Source organism: Sarcophilus harrisii, chromosome 2, assembly GCF_902635505.1.
Source record: "Sarcophilus harrisii chromosome 2, mSarHar1.11, whole genome shotgun sequence".
Taxonomy (NCBI): Eukaryota; Metazoa; Chordata; class Mammalia; order Dasyuromorphia; family Dasyuridae; genus Sarcophilus; species Sarcophilus harrisii.
The window spans coordinates 481408555-481428558 of NC_045427.1; the positions used below are offsets into that span (position 1 = coordinate 481408555).

The window sequence follows — 20004 nt, forward strand, 5'->3', positions numbered from 1 at the left end:
ACTTATCTAATAGAGAAGCATAAAAGTTTATTTTCATATGAATAACTGCTACTACTTCTACCATGATTGAAATAAAATCCATGTTCTCTCCATATGGAGAAATGTTTTATTGTTAGTATATATACATACATACACATATATATATATATATATATATATATATATATATGTAGTTTATAGTATAGTTTATATAGGACCACGTGTCTACAACAAGAAACTGAAGTTTGCTATTTCTTTAACAAATCTATTATAAAACTATTAATTTTCTGTAATGTTCCTACTTGAGTAAAAATGAACCAAAATAAAATTGAAAGAACTGACTGTCAATCTATGGTTGAGCTTCACATCTCTGAATGTTTTAAAATGCTAAAGTAGAGAATGGGGATTCTCAAACTAAATAAATCAGGAAGAACATCAACATATTACTAATCTTTAAGGTTGGTAAACTCCAATGTTTAAAAATCTTAAACCTTTTCTAAAGGATATATTTTAAAATAGATCTTTGGTACATCACTAATTATTCCTCTAAAATCTTAAAATTAAAACTTTTCAACATCTTAATGTTATATGCTACTTAATTTTTTAAAAAATGATTTGGTTTAGGGGCAGCTAGGTGGTACCACTAGTGGATAGAGCACCAGCCCTGAAGTCAGAAGGACCTGAGTTCAAATCTGATTTCAGATATTTAACATGCCTTAGCTGTGTGACCCTGGGCAAGTCACTTAACCCCAATTGCCCCAGCCAAAAAAAAAAAAAAAAAAAGATTTGGTTTAGTGGGAATGTTGGATTATGGTGATTTGTAAGTCACAGTCACAACTATGAAATGATTAAAAAACAAAACAGTTGTTTTTACCTGAAAAATGCTTGGTATGTGAGTATAATAATGTTCATGCTGTTCATGATTAAACTTCTGAAGAGTGGATGAGTAATCTGCCTTGCTTTCCTCTGCCATTTGATGTCGTAATTGAGCTTGTTGCCGTGCCTTTGAAAAAAACAATATGGTACTTTTTGGTTTACACTCATGGAAATACAAAAGCAATGGATTTAATCATTCAGCGAAATAATTATTAAAAAAAAAACTTACAACCTGTTTATTTTAAACTTTATTTTTAAGTCCAAACAATTAGATACTCTCTACCCTTTATATTTCAGTTTTGCCCTTTGTAACACTGTTTTTCTCAAAATACCCATAGCAAAATTGTATATCTTTATTTCTCTTCTTAATTTGTTCTTTATCATGTAACCAAAGAAGCAGTATCCCTTTGTGGTAGGTGCAACATTTACTACTAATTTGGTTGGACACATAGTACAATTTCACATAGGTCAATTTTCTCCTCTAAAAGAAGAATGAGGGCACAATAGGAGTCAGGAAGAACTGACTTCAAATCTGGATTCAGATGCTTAACACTAACTGTTTGACAAGTCATTTAATTCCAATTGTCCCCTTGTGCCACCCCCCAAAAAATCCATCTTTTATTTTTATATGTATTAGAAAAAATAAAAATAAAAAATTCTCCAAAAATAAATCTTTGAGAAAAAAATAGCAATGAAACCACCCCCATGATTTAATTAGTACAAGAATAGGGCTCAAATGGGTAATTATAGCTTCTAGGTTTCTAAGGAGTAAAAGTTCTGCATAACAGTCTATATTATTCAGGTGTGATGGACATCCCACTTGTCCTCAAGTATCCTGACTGGAAACACCATTGTGGCAAACATGGGAGGAAGGGGGAGCTAAATCCAGTTGAACCAATGCCAGGTCTATGCTGAATATCCTTTCCATGCTATTGCTGAGTAATATTTCTTTTAATATATTTTACATGGCCTGAATTTTTTATTTCATTCTGGGCATTAAACTGAATTACTATACTGAACTGAATCAGATCTGATTCAGAAAATCATCATAGATTGCATAGGATCTTCCTTGATTCTTCAGTATTGCTTGTTCTTCTTGTTACAGTTTTATAAAAATAAATATTATTAAAAGTGTGGTATTCTTTTTTTTTTTTTATAATATATAATGGTTCTCTCTGGCAGCAGGTTTCTTGGGGGGGTTTTCTGGAAGGAAGCCTTAGTTTCGGTTCAGAATAATAATCCCCTCAAGTACAGCTAGCTGATAAAATCCAAATGTTTATTTTCTCTTTCTTGATTCCAAGAGCTCTTGCAGCTTGTCCTTTGCTTCTGCCTCTGCCTCAACTCTGACTCGTGGCTTTCAGTTTTCCAAAGTGACTTCTGGCTCTTTTTATGCTCAATGTAAAAAGTTGACTCCTCCTCTGAGAGAGTGGGATTGTGGGTTTCTGACTTGTGAATCTTATACTGAATACTGACTTGTGAATCTCCCAAAAGTGTGAACTCCAATGAGTACTTAAATACATTAGTGAGCTAGAGAATTTGCTAAGTACCATGCTAAAATCAGGCAACTGACTTATCACTTTGTAAGGATTCTAACATAAAAATGACCTCTTTAAGCTTTTACATTAATCTGCAGGTATATCCCTGCAGGTATATCCCCCATTTCAATACTTAGAGCTATCCTTTGTAAAACAAACAAACAACAAACAAAAAAACAACAAAAAAGAAGGGGGGAAAAAAGCAGATCAGGAGAACTAACCAACATAGCAATCAAGTCCACATCCACACAGATCTCATCCTCAAAAAACTAAAACTCTCACTTGATCTATTAATCTCTAATAGCTATCTGCTAGTATATCTCTTCCTTTTTGTAACTAAATTCCTTGAGGAGGCTGTCTATAAATAATACTTTCATTTTCAATTCTCTCACTTTCTTTTTAATTCTCTTCAGTCAGACATCTAATCAGGTGCATACTAGAACCAACTCTTACTGGCTCTCCATTGTTAATTTTGAGTGTATTTACACTCATAAACCAGCAAAGGCTGAAATCAGGGATTTATTTATTGCTTTATAGATTGTCCAGACAAGAAAGTGATGGAGGAAAATATTAATGATTTAGATAAATGTTCACCTTGCTCTTTTTTCAATAGTATTTTATTTTCCCAAATACATATAATACATTTTCTATTCCCAAACTATTGGAATTGCCTTGAATCACCTGTGCCTTGAATTTTTGGAAAGCCAGTTGCTAAATATTTACCAGCACACCTCTGCTTCTGATTTCATCATTCAGTGGAACCATTTCCAAAGACATCAGTGATCAATTAATTGCCAAATCTAATGGCCTTTCCTCAATTTTCATCATTCTTGACCTCTCTGTAGCTTTTGACACTGTCACTCTTTTTCCTAACAGGGGAGAAACTGTATACATACATACAAACGTGTGTATATAAGATAAATAAAAAGTAGCTATAAAACAAGCTTGGAGAGAACTAATAACTGGGCATGATTTTATTATGTAACGTAATTTTTAAAATACTGCATTGTATATGTGTTTTTGCTACATACATATAAATGTGTCTATGAACACACTTTTTAAAGGTTGAATATTTTATCCTTTTAAACATATTTCCATAATTGTCATGTTGTGAAAGAAAAATTAGACCAAAAGGGAAAAAAACCCATGAGAAACAAGCAAACAAACAAATAAAAAGGTGAAAATACTATGCTTCAATTCATATTCAGTCTCCACAGTTCTCTCTGGATGCAGGTAGTCTTCCATTACAAGTTTATTGGAACTGCTTTGAATCCCCACAATTGTTGAGAAGAGCTAAATTCATCACAGTTGATCATCACATAATCTTGTTACTGGATATAATGTTCTCAGCATCATTTCATGTAAGTCTATCCTGAAATCATCTTGATCATTTCTTATAGAACAATTAATATGCCATTACATTCAAATATCATAACTTATTCAGTCATTTCCCAAATGATGGGCATCCACTCAATTTCCAGTTCCTTGACCTATAAAAAGGGCTGCTACTAACATTTTTGCACACATGGGTCTTTTTCCATTTTTTATGATCTCTTTGGGATATAGACGCAGTAGAAACACTGCTGGATCAAAGGGTATGCACAGTTTGATAGCCCTTTGTTGTTCTCCAGAATGGTTGGATCAGTTTACAACTCTACCAACAATGCATTAGTGTCCCAGTTTTCCCACATCCCATCCAACATTTATCATCTTTTCCTGTCATCTTAGCCAATCTGGGAGGTGTAATGTTCTCTTCTCTAAAATATAAAGTTCTGTGGAAACAGGTTTCTTGGGGGACTTCTGGAAGAAGCCTTCTTTTTAGTTCTGTGTAATAATCACCTCAAATGCAGCCAGGGATTAAAGTCCAAATCCTTTATTGTCTCCTTCCTTGGGCCCAGTTAGCTTTCTTAGACGCCTATCTCTCTCCTTGGTTCCAAGAGCTCTTGCCACTAGTCTTTTGCCTCTATCAGCTTCAGCCTCTCCTCCTTCTGAATCCAAAGCCTCTAGCCAGCATAAAGGTGGAAAATGGAATGAATATGACTCCACCTCCAAGAGTGGGCTTATGTCTCTCTGACTTATGAATCTCCTGGACTCTATCCTGGTTGAGGCTCCTAGTTTATATATGCTCTCTTATTTTTTTTTTTCCTTTTCATAGCATTTCTTTTTTAATAGCCTTTTATTTACAGGTTATATGTATGGGTAACTTTACAGCATTGACAATTGCCAAACCTCTTGTTCCAATTTTTCCCCTCCATCCCCCCACCCCCTTCCCCAGATGGCAGGATGACCAGTAGATATTAAATATATTAAAATATAAATTAGATACAAAATAAGTATACATGACCAAACCATTATTTTTCTGTACAAAAAGAATCGGACTCTGAAATATTGTACAATTGGACTGTGAAGGAAATAAAAAATGCAGGTGGGCAAAAATATAGGGATTGGGAATTTAATGTAATGGTTTTTAGTCATCTCCCAGAATTCTTCCGCTGGGCATAGCTGGTTCAGTTCATTACTGCTCCATTGGAAATGATTTGGTTCATCTCATTGCTGAGGATGGCCAGGTCCATCAGAATTGGTCATCATATAGTACTGTTGTTGAAGTATATAATGATGTCTTGGCCCTGCTCGTTTCACTCAGCATCAGTTCATGTAAGTCTCTCCAAGCCTTTCTGAAATCATTGTGTTGGTCATTTCTTACAGAACAATAATATTCCATAATATTCATATACAACAATTTATTCAGCCATTCTCCAATTGATGGGCATCCATTCATTTTCCAGTTTCTAGCCACTACAAACAGGGCTTCCACAAACATTTTGGGACATACAGGTCTCTTTCCCTTCTTTAGTATCTCTTTGGGATATAAGGCCAATAAAAACACTGCTGGATCAAAGGGTATGCACAGTTTGATAACTTTTTGAGCATAGTTCCAAATTGCTCTCCAGAATGGTTGGATGTATTCACAATTCCACCAACAATGTTATATGCTCTCTTAAAGGTGTGAATGGTGTGAACTCTAATTAGTACTAAGTTCATTAGTGAACTAGAGAACTGTCAAGTACCATGCTAAATTAGATAGTTATTGTCTCTATCAATTCCAGTGACTTAGTTCCTTGTAAGAATTATAACAGGGAGGTGTGGGGTGGTACCTCAGAGTTCTTTTAATTTGCATTGCTCTAATGAATAGTGACTTACAGCATGTTGTCAGATGACTAGAAATGGCTTTAATATTTTCATCTGAAAACTGTTCATATCCTTTGACCATTTATCAACTGAGGAATGACTTGTAATCTTATAAATAAATTTGAGTTAGTTCTCTATATTTTTTAGAAATGAGGCATTTATCAAAAATACTGACTATAAAAATTGTTTCCCAGCTTTCTGCCTCACTTCTAATCTTGGCTGCACTCACTTTGTTTGTGCAAAAGATTTTGTAATCAAAATTATCCATTTTGCATTTCATAATGTTCTCTAGTTCTTATGTTGGACTTTTAAACCAAAAGCCTAAATAAAATAAACTATCAGAATTTGTTTTATTTTATGTCAGCATAGTTGATAACATCAAGCATCATTTCCCTTCCTCTCCTTCACATATTTTATTGGTTTCCTGCCTTTGTATGTAAATAGTTAGCCAGATACTGATTTTTCACTTCCTTGACACAGTTTAGCCACATCATATGGTTAAAAACCCCTAGGTGTTAATTTACAGTTAGTTCCTTTATTTTATTCTCTATTTGCACCATAAAATTTTCTAAATGAAGCTGATGTTCTTAAAATTTCCAACTGAATTTCCCTAAGTTTTTTTCCTTCTTTCTCAGAGCATTTTGTTACCTGTTCTCACCATTAAGCTATTTCTCCTTCTTCCCCCTACAATCTGCTTAATCTAGTTACCATCTTTTTTTTTTTTTTTTCCGGCTGAACTTCCTATTAGCTGTCTTCCGGCCTATATGTCTTAGCATTTCTTTTTGTCCACTATGAATAAAAAATCCAAACTCTCTTCTTAAAAAAACCCAAAAAAGTTTGCTGAGGAGAAGAAAAGGAAATAAACTCTCCTCTGAAGTAGCATTTTTAGTTTTTCTGATTAGGAAGATTAACATCTTGAGATTTTTATTGAATAAAAAGTTTATAGAAAAAAATTAACAGATTATCTAAAAATCTTTTCCTACAGCTATAGAATGTCAGTACATTTGTAAAAATAGAAATGAACTAAAAAGTAACAAAAAAAACATTAATATACCAAATTCTAACAAGGCCACAGCTGGATTACAATATATCTTATTCTTTCCTAACTAGGGCCCAGATGCTAAAGATCAATAATCAGTTATGAATCACGTTCTGTATTACCATCTAAGAACATACTATTGTTCTAGGAAACTTCTAATATGGAAGTCCTGTTTTTGTTTCTCTAGGCTGCTGTTTGTTTATTTGAACAATATAAGAGAAGAATCTGTCTCTGAGAAATAGGACAAACGAGCACAATACAGCCTTACATATATACATATGAACAGATGTGTATATGTGTATAGTTATCTATCTATATATGTATGTGTATATGTGTATGTGGAGGAATGGGAGTGTACCTGTACTTAATTGCAGCCTTCTTGCGGGTAAGCAGGGGCAAAGTGAGAAATAAAAGCAAAATAAAAAGTGCACAGAGAAACAAAAGAAAACCTATAAAGAAGAAGCAAAAAAAAAAAATAGCTGTGAACATAATGTGTAATATTTATTATATAAGTTTTCTTGAAATGGAAATTTGTTGCTTTACATTTTGAATACTCTTATTTTCTGTTGTGTACATGGCACTGTTTTTTTCTTCTTTTTCTATTTTGTATTTACATTTAAAAGAAACAAACAAAAAAGATTCCATCTCTGAATTCATTGTTGAATCAAAAGACAGTTACTCATTATTACAAATAGATTATATTAAGAGGTATAGCATTTCAATTCTAAAAAATTTTAAATTTCTCTGCTATAAAAAGACTTTCAGAAGACTTCCTGCCTCCTGTTTCCTTTTGTGCCAGGCCCCGTAAGTATTAAACACACTGTATTTTCTGTAAGACACTAGATTATTTGGAATATATGAAATTTTTAATAAGTTAATAATAGAATCCAGAAATAAGAATTGAAAAATATCTTAGATAATGATAAGTTAATTAGCCAGAATTTGACAAGGGTAAGAAGCACCAAAAAAAGATTATAGTCATTTTTGTTTTAAAGCTTTTAATACTTCAAAGCTTGTTCAAATGCAATTGATATTATAGGAACCAATTTGAGTATAATGTTTGCTTATGATTGAAGACAAAAGCTACATCACATCACAATAACTCACAACTTGCAACCTTTGTCATGCTCATATCCATAAGCAAACTTCAGGTCTTTTTAAAGTGCATGTGCCATATTTACTATATAACTTCTGCTGCAATAAGAGCTATGGACTGAGGAGTTACCTACTATCTTTCCCACCTTCCACCAAGGACAAAGCTTCTGGACCCAGAATGTTGTCAGTACTCTCATCAGTAGTGATAGTGGTGGTAGTAGCAGCAGCACTAGTAGAACTAGTATTACCATTGGTTAATATTTACATAACACTTAATGTGTGTTAAGCACTTTACAATAATTATCTCATCTGATCCTCACAAAAACTCTAGAAGGTATCATTTCCCCCATGTTACAGATAATGAAACTGAGGCAAACAAAGGTTATGTGACTTGTCCAGGGTCACACAGCTAGTGTATAACACTGGATTTGAATCTTCCTGACTCCAGGCCCAGAAATTTATTTGCTGCAACTCTTCAGACTAGTTGCTGCAACCATACCAGGGCTCTATGGGAATCCTCAATCAGTAAATAAACATTAATTGCCTATTTTATGCCAAGCCCTGTGCAAAGCACTGGGGGTATAAAAAGAAGCAAAAAGGGAGCTCACAATTAATGGGCAAGACAACAAAGAAATAATTACAAATTATATACAGGATCAATAGGGTATAATTTTTAAAAGAGAAGACACTAGAATTACTAGGAATTGGAGAAAACCTTGTGGTAGAGGACAGGAATTTAAAGGACACCAGAAAAGAAGGTAGGAGAAAATGAGAAGGGAAGCATATTCCAAGAATGGGAGAAGAAAAAGTGCCTAGTTCATGGAACAACATCCAGTGTCATGAATCAGAGGAATAGTACAAGGGAATAAGGGGTTAAGGAGACAAGAAAGAACAGAAGGGCTTTGAGTACCAAACAGGAGAGTTTACTGAGAGTGATAGGGAGCCACTGGAGTTTCTTGGAATAGGAGAAGGGTGATTTAGTTGAACCTACAATTTCAGAAAATTATTTTGGTGGCTAAATGGAAGATTATATTGGAATGGAAAGAGATCTGAAATAGACAGACAAATAAGAAAGCTATTGTAATAATCCAGGCATAAAGAGATAAGGTTCTGCACTAGAGTGGTAGCAATGACAAAATAGCAAAGAAAGCATATTTGAGAGCTGTTGTGAAGGTAAAATCAAGTTTGGTTATGGGGGAAAGAGAGCTGTGAAAAAGTGAAGACTCACAGATTGAGGGACTGGAAGCACGTGATGCAGTAATCATCATGTACATGTGATAGGGAAGGTAAAAGGGGAAAGGATGCTAATTCAATTTTGTACATGTTGAATTTAAGATATTTGCTGGAAATCCCATTTGAGATGTATGAAAGGAAGCAGATGACAGACTAAAGGTCAACAGATAGGTGAAAGCAGAATAGGTGGGTTCCAGAATCATCATCATAGCAGAGATGGTAATTCAATGCATAGGAAATGATGCAATCACTAAGTATAGTACAAAAGGAGAAGGCCCAGGATAGAAACCAATGAGACATTGATGATTAAAGGGCATAATTTTTCTGAAGGAGGAACCAGCAAAGGAGACTGAAAAATGGTCTGATAGATAGAATAAACCCCAGCTTCTTAAACTGTGGGTTGTGATTCCATATGAGGTCTCATAACTGAATATGGGGATTGCCAAATTATAATTATCAGTAAATGTTTGATGTGTATAACTTTTACATATCTATATATACAGGGTCACATAAAAATTTCTCAGAAAGGGCCACAAATAAAAAAAAATTTAAGAAGTCCTGGAATATGTGCACAAGAAAAGAAGCCGGATCTTCATTTAACCAAATTAACCCTATCTCCTTCTATTTGTGTCCCCTGAGGGTAAATGGCAAGAGGCCAGGCCAGGCTGACTTCCATTTGTACCAGCACAAGGCAACTCCTATCTCCTATGGCCAGCTTGATCTCCCAATAGTGATGTGGAGAACCTTCCATGCATTGAGGGAAGCCTAAATTTTTAGCCTAAGCTCCAGCCTTGAAAAGGGAAGGAGTATGAAACAGGGCCCCACAGCTGACCTTTAGTTTCTGTGCTTTCCATCTCATGTTACACTTATCTCCAGCCTCCAGAAAAGTTTCTTTTCTCCAAAAAAGATTTTTCTTGTTTTTTTAAACATTATATTTTATTTTATGTTTATTTATTTGGTTAAATATTTCTCAATTACTTTTTTTTAAAAGCAGTAATTCATTTTTCCAATTACAGGTAAAGATAGTTTTCATTCATTTTTGGAAAATTTTGAGTTTCATATTTTTTGTTCCCTTCTTTGCCTTTCCCTCCTGAAGATGAAAGTAATTTGATGTAGGTCATACATGTACAATCATTTTAAATATTTCCATCTTAGACATTTAAATTTAAATATTTTCCTCTTAGACATATGAAAGAAAAATGTTCTAGAGCAAAAGGGAAAAACCATGAGAGAGAAAAAAGAAGGAATGAAAAAGAAAACAAGAAAAAAAGAGGTGGAAATAGTATACTTCAATCTGCATTTAGACTCCATAGTTCTCTCTCTGGGTAAGAATTTCAACCCAAGTCTACTGGAACTATATAGGATCATTGTATTGCTGAGAAGAGGCTAAGTCTATCATAATTGATCATCACATAATCTTGCGTACAATGTTCTCCTGTTTCTGCTTACTTCATGTAAGTTTTCTAGACTTTTCTGAAATCTGCCTGCTCATCATTTTTTATGGAACAATAATATTCTATTACATTCATATACCATAACTTATTCAGCCATCCCTCAAATGATAAGCACCAATTTAATTTCCAATTTCTTGCCACCACAAAAAGTTGCTGCACAGTTTTTTTGCACATGTGGATCCTTTCCCTTCTTTATAATCTCTTTGGGATATAGATCCTGTAGTGACACTTCTGGTTCAAGGGGTATGCACAGATTTATAGCTCCTTGAGCATAGTTCCAAATTGCCTCCAGAATCTCCACCTGATTTTAAGCTTCATTTGGACAAAATTACTTACAAAATTACAGTAATTTTGAACCCCTGTAGGTCATCCTTCACACCTCATTCCCTATGCTGCTTCATTCTGGATTCTTCATTCCCATCTGTCTCAACCCTCCTCAAGGTTCTAAGTTCATCCTCTCCTTCCACTATGCCTTCTGGAATGTCTATTCCATAGGTATCAAACATTCCTTCATTCTAAATCTTTTCCTCTTACTCCTTCCATCTTCCAGCTATTACAGATATCCATCATCTTTCTTATGACATAGTGTTCCTGGCCACTCTTTCCAGAACTGGCCACACCTTCATTCATTCTCTCAGTTCAGTGGTTGAGATGGGAAAGTTGGAATATTTCTTTCTTCCTATTGTTACTTCCAGGTTCTCTCCCTACTTCTCCCTACCTTTCTTCCTTTAAAGTTCATGATGTGGAAGATGGATGGGTAATTGTTTGGTTTCCACAGTTAAGAAAATTAAATTGGAGAAATGAAAACTTAAATTAGAAAAACTGAAACCCACAAGGACATCAAAGAAGAATCAAGGGTGGAGGTTATCTTCCTTCCTAGAATGTAAGCTTCTTAGGGGCAGAGAATGACTGTAATAGGAGTGCTGGCCTGAGACTTAAAAGGAACCTTCTTGTTCTTTGCCCTTTGCTTTCCACTGTTGAAGCCCCCTTAGTCCATTCACATTCTTGTACAACACCTGACCTAGTGATTCAGGATGTGGGAAGGACAAAACTACAAGTCTCCTTTCTAGTTGAGCAAACATCTTTGTTTCAAGATTTTTATTTGTTTTTGCTGGGGAAAATTCTTTAGTAAACTCAGAAGAGCCAGGGGATAGGTGGGGACTCAGCTTTAGTGTCTATATAAAAGTTTCTGAGAATTGTTCACCTTTACACTCTCTAGAAGACACCATTTTTTAGTTGACACTGGGTGTGTCCTTTTTCATGAGAAAGCAATAAATTCCTTTTTGCCTATCTAAGACAAGTCTTCAATTGATTAACTGGAAAGGAGGGGCAGGTACCCTTTCCACACAAAGCAATTAATCTCTATTATCCAATCAAAATCCTAGTATTTGTCATCTATAGACATCTAGATCATTCCCCTTTTTTCCTTAATGAGTACATTTTTTTCTCCTTAATGAGTCTAGTACATTTTTTTCTCCTCAACTCTTTCCTCATATCTAGAAATTTCAATATATATACTGATTTTAACCCCAATATTCTAATCACTCAATTACTCAACCTATTTGTTTTCCATTCAACCACTTCTAATCCTAGTGCCTTAATTTTGCCAGAATAGAAGCTTTTCACTTTCAAGCAATCTTGGTTATTGATTTTATCATTTGTAATTCTCTCTGCCTCTTGTTTGGTTAAGAATATATCTCCTACACCTAACTGTGAGAGGTATTTAGTCTATTTCTTTTGTAATTAAAAAAAAATAATGATTGTTAATATTAAGATAACATGTGTATTGTAGAATATGGTATAAAGTATTGGTTCAAGCCTAATTTCTTTTTTTTTTTTTTTTTAAATTTAATAGCCTTTTATTTACAGGATATATACATGGGTAACTTTACAGCATTAACAATTGCCAAACCACTTGTTCCAATTTTTCACCTCTTACCCCCCCCCACCCCCTCCCCTAGATGGTTCAAGCCTAATTTCTACCAAAATGCTTTCTAGTTTTCCCAGAAATTAGTTTTTTCTATGTAATTTCTAATGTAATTTTATAATTTTTTTCTTTTTAAAGCTTTTTATTTTCAAAACATATGCACAGATAATTTGACAACATTGATCCTTGCATAGTCTTGTGTTTCAGATTTTCTCTTTCCCCCCACCCTCTCCCCTAGATGGCAGGCAACCCAATATGTTAAACATGTTAAAATATGTGTTAAATCCAATATGTATAAACATATTTATACAACTGTCTTGCTGCATAAGGCAAATCAAATCAAAAGAATAAACCAAATGAGTAAGAAAACAAAATGAAAGCAAACAACAACAAAAAGAATGAGGATGTTATGTTGTGATCCACACAGTCCTCTCTCTGGGTGTAGATGGCTCTCTTCAACACAAAATCATTGGAACTGGCATCAATCATCTCATTGTTGGAAAGAGTCACGTTCATCAGAATTGATCATCACATAATATTGTTGTTGCCATGTACAATGATCTCCTGGTCTGCTCATTTCACTTATAATAATTTATATTTTCTAATTTTACCAAATATGTTATTAAGTTATACTGTTGCTAATCTTCCCTTGTCTAGTTTGTTCCATTGATTTAACTCTAATTTTTAAGCAATACCAACTAGTTTTGATAATTGCTGTGCTATAATATGAGGCCTAGAAGAACTCTTTCTTGGTTCCCTAATTTTGGGGCACCTCCTCAAATTTTTATTTTGCCACATTAAAGAGTTATATATATGTTTTTATATATTTTTTTTTGATGTTTTTATCATCAAATGTTTTTATATATTATTAGAGTTTGGGTTGCTAAGGATTAATCCTTATCTTCTTTCCCAATTTCTCTCCCCACTTCTCCCCTTTTCCCTCCCATTTCCTTATTGAACTAAATCTGTTTCTATACCCAAATGGATATGTGTGTTTAAATGTTCTTCCTTCTTCTGACCACTTCATATAAAAATGAGGTATCAGTCATCAAGTATTAGTTATTTTCCTCTAACCATTCCTCATTTGTATGAATGTCTACTTGTTCATCCTGATTATGTGAAATAATTTTGCCTTAACCTTCTTTTCCTCCTCAGTGTATTCCTTTTCTCTTTCCATTCTTTTGTTTTACTTTCTTCAACTTTATTTTTTAAACATAATTTTTCTTATTTTAAACTTAAATAAAAATTGAGAAAAGAAAAGGAAAAAAAACAGTAACACAGCAGACCATAGAAGAGGCTCTAATATAAAACACAAATTTTTCATTTCAAGAAAACCTATGCAATAAATACTATTGTTTTCAAAACTACTCAGCTTTTCTTTACTTCCTTGTTGATTTTCTTTTGTTCTCTGCTGTATACTTTTTACTTAATTTTTTCCCTCTCCCCCAAGAAGGCTACAATTAAACATGTATATACACACGTACATATACATATATGTATATGTACACATATATACATATACATAGATATCTACAAACAGAAATAATTAAGATCATACTATGATGTGTGATGACCACGTTTAGCACCCAGAGTATATTAAAATCAGCTGGAGTCAGAATAAGGGAAAATCCTTGATCTTTATTCTTTGCGGAGGTGGAGGGGAATGGCATATGAAGTGAGAGCAATTGCAACACAAATCCAGCCAGCAGGGCCTCTGGCTCTCACACCCCACCCACCAAATCCTCTACTCAATCTCCTATACAACACATCAAACTTGCACAGAGAGTGGGCGGGGCCATTCTTTCTTCAAGCATATATTAATAGAGTATTGTCCAATTGCTAATTAGTCTCAAGTGCTTGGGACTTCAGTGCAATAACTCAAGAGCTTCAGCCCATTACATTGATGTAATATGAAAACCTAAAACTTTTGGTTTTAGAGTCTGCCTCAGGAAACCCCTACACATAATCTGTCTGATTCTGAATAGACTATTTTTGAGTTCATTGCTGACTGATGATGTGGCCAGTCAGTGATAATCAAATTTCAAAGATGACACCCCCTCAACCTGAAGACTACTTCCTAGCCCTATCTTTGGGCTATAGATTTAACATGCCAATAATAGACTCCCTAGCCCTTGAGTCTTAGAATTAGCATGACTGTGATAGAAGCTGGATAAAATGACTCTCCTTGGTTCTGTTTCTTTACTGGATTCCCTTAGAATTCAGTCCAATTTGTTATGGCGTACATTACTTTCAATAAAACTTTGCCCCTTGACTACAAAATGGGTTTAAGTCTGCAAATTCTTTTGAGACATCTTGCAACAATGGTCTGGGACTTTTGGAGTCCCCCTTTTTCCCCCAACCTCAATATTATGATTATTTCCAGCAGTCTTCTATTTCTCTGAGGGTGGATAGCATCTTCCTTCACAGATCCAAGTCTAAATCAACCAGCTCATCATTTCCTATATTACAGCAATATTCAAACCCAATTACTTCCTATCTGAGAGATTATGAAAGTTCCTCCCTCCCCAAATTTTCTGCATTCCTTGTATCCTTGGTTGCATAGGTTTTATTTATACAAGAAAATTTCAATTTAAAATAATTAGAAACATCTTTTTTTTTTGCTTCAACAATGCTTCACAATGTAGTGAAAAGCCTGATAATGTTGAATCTACTTCCTTTATGTCTGAAGTTTTTTCTTTTCCAAATGACTTTTTTCTATTCCAAATGAAGTTATATTTTTTCTAACTCAATAAAAATTGTTTTAGTAATCCAATTGGGATGATATTGAATAGGTTAATTAAAATTGTCATTTTAAGAATTATATTGGTTTTACCTACCCATGAACAACAAATACTACCTTCAATTATGTACTTCGGTTTATTTGTATAAGAAGTATTTCATGTTTCTGTTCATATAGTTGCTGTATCTGTTTTGCAAGTATACTGGTACCTCACTTTTCAATCTTCACCATCAAAAAAAAAAGAGATGCTATAAAGATTTCTGTACATATGCATCCATTTCCTTCATTTTGGTCTTTTTGGGGCACAGTAGTAATGGTAATGCTGGGTCAAAGAGTATGCACAATTTTGGGCATATTTCCAAATTGTTCTCCAGAATGGCTGGACTAGTTTAAAACTCCACCACAGTGCACTAATTTTTCCATATTCCCTCCAGCATTTGTCATTTTTCTTTCTTATGATTTGCTAATCTGATAGGTGTGAGGTTGTAACTCAAAAGTTGTTTCAGTAGTAACTTATAGCATTATTGTCTTTAATTTCTTCTTTTCAAGCTGCTTGTCCATATTATTTGACCAGGTATCAATTGTGGAATGGTCCTTTCATTGTGCTGAGAAAAGCTAAGTTATTCATAGATGATCACCACACAATGTTGCTGATGCAGTATATGATGTTTTCCTGGTTCTGCTCATTTCATTTGCTTAAGTTCATATAAGTCTTTCTAGGTTTTTCAGAAATCTGTTCATACTTTCCTTTTTTTTTTTTTTTTTTTTTTTTTTTTTTTTTTCCTGAGGCAAATGGGGTTAAGTGACATGCCCAGATCACACAACTAGGAGGTGTTAAGTGTCTGAGACCAGATTTGAACTCAGGTTCTCCTGACTTCAGGGCTGGTGCTCTATCCATTGTGCCACCTAGATGCCCTATATTCATACTTTCTTATTGCACAATGCTACTCCATTATGTTTATGTAGCACAGCTTCTTCAGTCAGTCCTCAACTGAAGAGCATTAGTTCAATTTCCAATTCTTTGCCATCATGAAAAGGGCTGCTATGAAAATTTTGGGACATTTAGGCCTTTCCCCCCCTTTTAATGATCTTTTTAGTATACACAAGAGTGGTATTGCTAGATCAAAGGGTATACCTAGTTTGGTTGCTGTCTCAAAAGAACTGCAAACTATCTGCAACCATATGAAAGAATGCTCTAAATCATTAATAATTAAAAAAATACTAAAGAAAACAACCCTAAGGTTTCACCTCACACTCTGTAACTATGTAAAAATGCTCAAAAATGGCAAACAGTTAGAGGGCTTGTGAAGTAATAAGCATACTGAAATTGGTGGAGCTTTGAATTTAAGTATAACCATTTGGAAAGTTATTTGGAATTATGCAAATAAAGTACCTAAAATGTCTATACCTTTTAAACCATAGACTCCATTGCTGGAAGTGAACACCAAGGAAGCCACTGATCATGAGACAACAATTTTTTTAGACACAGCCAATGTATTTTGATTATTTTCATGGACTATACATATTTGTAATGGGTTTAGTTTTTCTTTTGTTCTTGATTAGGTCAAAGGGCAAGAGGGTGAGAAGGTAGATTTTGGCTGATTTAAATCTCTAAGAGTTCATGATCAAAGAAGGAATAGAGAGGAACACAAAAGGGAAAATGGAAACTTTTTTTAAAAATTACATAATACTATTTTTTTTGCCCAAAACAAATCTAATGAAGTTAAAAACTCTGAAGAGAAATAGGAAAAAATCTTTGCAGTAAGTTTTTCTAATAAAGGCCTCATAAAATTTATAAGACTAAGAACCATTGTCCAGTAGATAAGTGGTAAAAGGATATGAAAAAGCAGTTCTCAAAAGAAGAAACGTATTCAGACTTGTTTGAAAAATTACTCCAAATAAGTAAATGCAAATTAGAACAATTCTAAGATTCCACCTACATTCTTCAAACTGGCAAAAATGATCCCCAAAAATGAAATGGTGAAGGGTTATAGGGAAATCATGCACTACGAAGCACTTTTGGAGAGCAGTGAAGTAGTATATATAGTATTTACTCCTTTACTACAACGTAGCAGTGCCTGTCACATAGGGCTATTATAAGAATCAAATGGATATTCACGTAGCACAGTGCCTGGCACATAGTAAGTACTATATATGTGTTTATTTTCTTTTCCCTTCTTACCTTTAGATTGGCTGTCCCCTATGCCTGGAATGCCCTTCCCCTTTACTTTGATCTTTCAAAATCCTTTCTTCCTTTCAAGGCTTAGTTCAAATGCCACATTCTATTTTTTATATAATTTTTATTATTTTATTTATTACTCAATAAATGTCAATTTTTTCCCTTTCTCTCCTAGCTCCAATAACATTGAAAAAAATGTTTGTCTCATTCTGCACCTTGAGTTCATCACCTCTCAGGAAACTGGGTTTTTTTTTCCTTCATTGTTGGATCTCTGCCTCTGATTTATAAAGAAGCTTGTGAAACAGAAGGAGTGTGTCTGGCTCCAGTGTTCTAGTTTTGGTGCAATCTGCTTCTGTTTGCTTCTTCTTTTCCCTCTTCTTCATTGAGTCCAATCACAGGCTATCCTTTGTCTATTCTTTTAAACCCCTTTGTGATCCAACCTGAAAAGCTTAACAAGTTTGGAGTAACAGAATTGCAGGCTCCTCTTGGGTCAGGGTTTCCTAACATAGTTAATCCTCTGCAGATTCCAAACTGTGCTGGAAGCTGGAACTAAGACTCCCCCACTATTCTTTGTTTCTAGGTCACAATCATACAACTGCAATTTGGTTTTGAACTTGCTCAGTGCATATATTAGATTTAGCTCATAACAGCTCCTCAGCCTGGAATGCCAACTCTTAGCCCTGGTCACCTTCTCATAGTACCCTAGGTCACTAGGTAGTGAAGAATATATTTACACAAGATTCGGTCCCCGTGTTGGTTTCAGGTCTCTACTTGACCAAGTGTACATCCTCAGTCCTCTTTTAGTTCCTGTCCTGGAATATCCCCTGACACAATCGCCAGTGTCTACAGAATTCTCTCTTCTAGGCAGGCCAGGGCTAGAAATATGACTCACTATAACTTTTCCTTGGATTTCTCAGGATTTGTTAAGTAGAACTCAGAATGAACTTTGTCCTGATATTCTAACATTTTGGCCCTTCCTCTCTTCCCTCTCCCTTCTCTCCTGCATACTATAAGCTTTTTGTGGAAACTAAAGTCATTGGTATCTACTTCCCTAAATCATTTTGTATCTGTTTTGCATATATTTTGTACACATCTATTATTTAAACATGCTATGTTGTTTCCCCTGGCATTACTTTGATTTTATAATCACCAGAACCTGGCACATAATGGGCATTTACTAAATTCTTAATTTCCTGACTGAACTGGATCCTAACTTTGCTAACAACCAGTTATATAACTTCAGTCAACTAGTTTTCCTTCTCTAAGTCCAAAAGAAAATAAATTTACTGAAGGCAAGGATCATTTTCTTTACTTTGTCTTTTTCATTTGCATTTTGTCTTTGTATCTCCAGCACCTAGTACATAGCAGACACTTAATACTTAAAACTGGATTTTGTTATTTTCACCTTCTCCTGCAAATAAAATGAAGAATTGACACTAAATGAACTTTCATTGCACATCTATTATTATAATCTATGAATAGAAAAGAAATTAAAAGCATTTAAAATGCCAAGTAGGAGGCACACTTAAAAATAAAAAGAATGCTTTGTCCTCTTCATCCTTAAAGGCTGATTTCCTAAGATGACACTGTTTCACTTCAGATTTTCAAACCAAGATGACTTAAAAATGGAAATAGAATAATGAAGTATTTCCTAAGGGACTCATTTGCTCTTATCCATTTTAACAACATAATTTCAAAGCAGTGTTTATTCATCCAGCTCTTTATAAGAAACATCCAGGGGAAAGAGGGAAAAAGAAATGGACTAAACATGAAAGTTAACAAGAAATAGATTAGTAGAGAAACAATTCAAAAGCACATAATTTTTCTTCATCTAGATCTATGAATAAAGTGTTCCTTGAATGATGGTCAGAAACATGAATATAAAAAGTAGTAAACCAAAGAAAGAATGCACATACATGTAGTGTTTTTATTTGTTGTGTTATTTGATCAAAATGAGAAAGTAATTAATTCCTAAATTATTAATAAAAAGGGAAATAAAAAATATAGTCAAAACTTAAGAGGAAAAAATAACACTCCAAAGATTCTGTAATACACTTGTGAGTTACTAGAAACACTTTCAAAATTCCTTCCTATATAAAATCATCCAAATCCAAATTTTCTCTGAAAAGAGCTAAGTTGTACTGATAAGTTATTATTGTCAATAATTCTATTAATAAGTTAGAGGTAGAAAAAATAATTTATATAAGGTAAAAATAGTTTTTTTAATTCCCTGAAAAATTTGAATAAATTTTCTTAGACCACCAATAAATTGTGCAATCAATAGCTTTATTTTCAAACTATTGTAGTACAAAACAAATTCTTTGAACTATATAAGCATTCTGGCTTTTTTCTTGTTAGGGTAAAATGGATAAACTTTCCACCTTATGGTTTTGGACTTACACTAATTTAAAGCTTACAAACTGAATACTGTTAACCCTGATAAAATATTTTAACTTACCATGTTTCCTTATTAGCTTATGCTACCCTACCAACATTCAAAATTATAGTTATTTTAAAATTTCCTTAATATAGAGATTTTTAAAAAATTTAAGCTCACTGTTTTAACAGAATTTTTGGAAAAATTAAAAGAAAAAATAGAAAACATAAAGTTGTTCTCTAATTTGATTTCCAACTGCCATAGCTTTATGAACTTTCAAGTACGTGATTCCTTCTATATTCTGTTCCTGCTTGTTTCACAATAGGACAGTATCCAATTTTACAAACACTCTATTACAAATCATATAATAGGGGACAAAGA

At 33.9% G+C, this 20004-nt stretch overlaps 1 protein-coding gene across 16 annotated transcripts in view; it reads right to left on the reverse strand.

Moving 5' to 3' along the window:
* Positions 1-20004, reverse strand: part of FNBP1 (formin binding protein 1) — a 172921-nt gene that overhangs the window by 35645 nt on the left and 117272 nt on the right. For all 16 annotated transcript variants that reach the window (XM_031954819.1, XM_031954820.1, XM_031954832.1 and 13 more), the window contains exon 7: positions 854-982. In XM_031954819.1, the coding sequence (XP_031810679.1) occupies positions 854-982 (129 nt within the window). The remainder of the gene's footprint in view (positions 1-853; positions 983-20004) is intronic.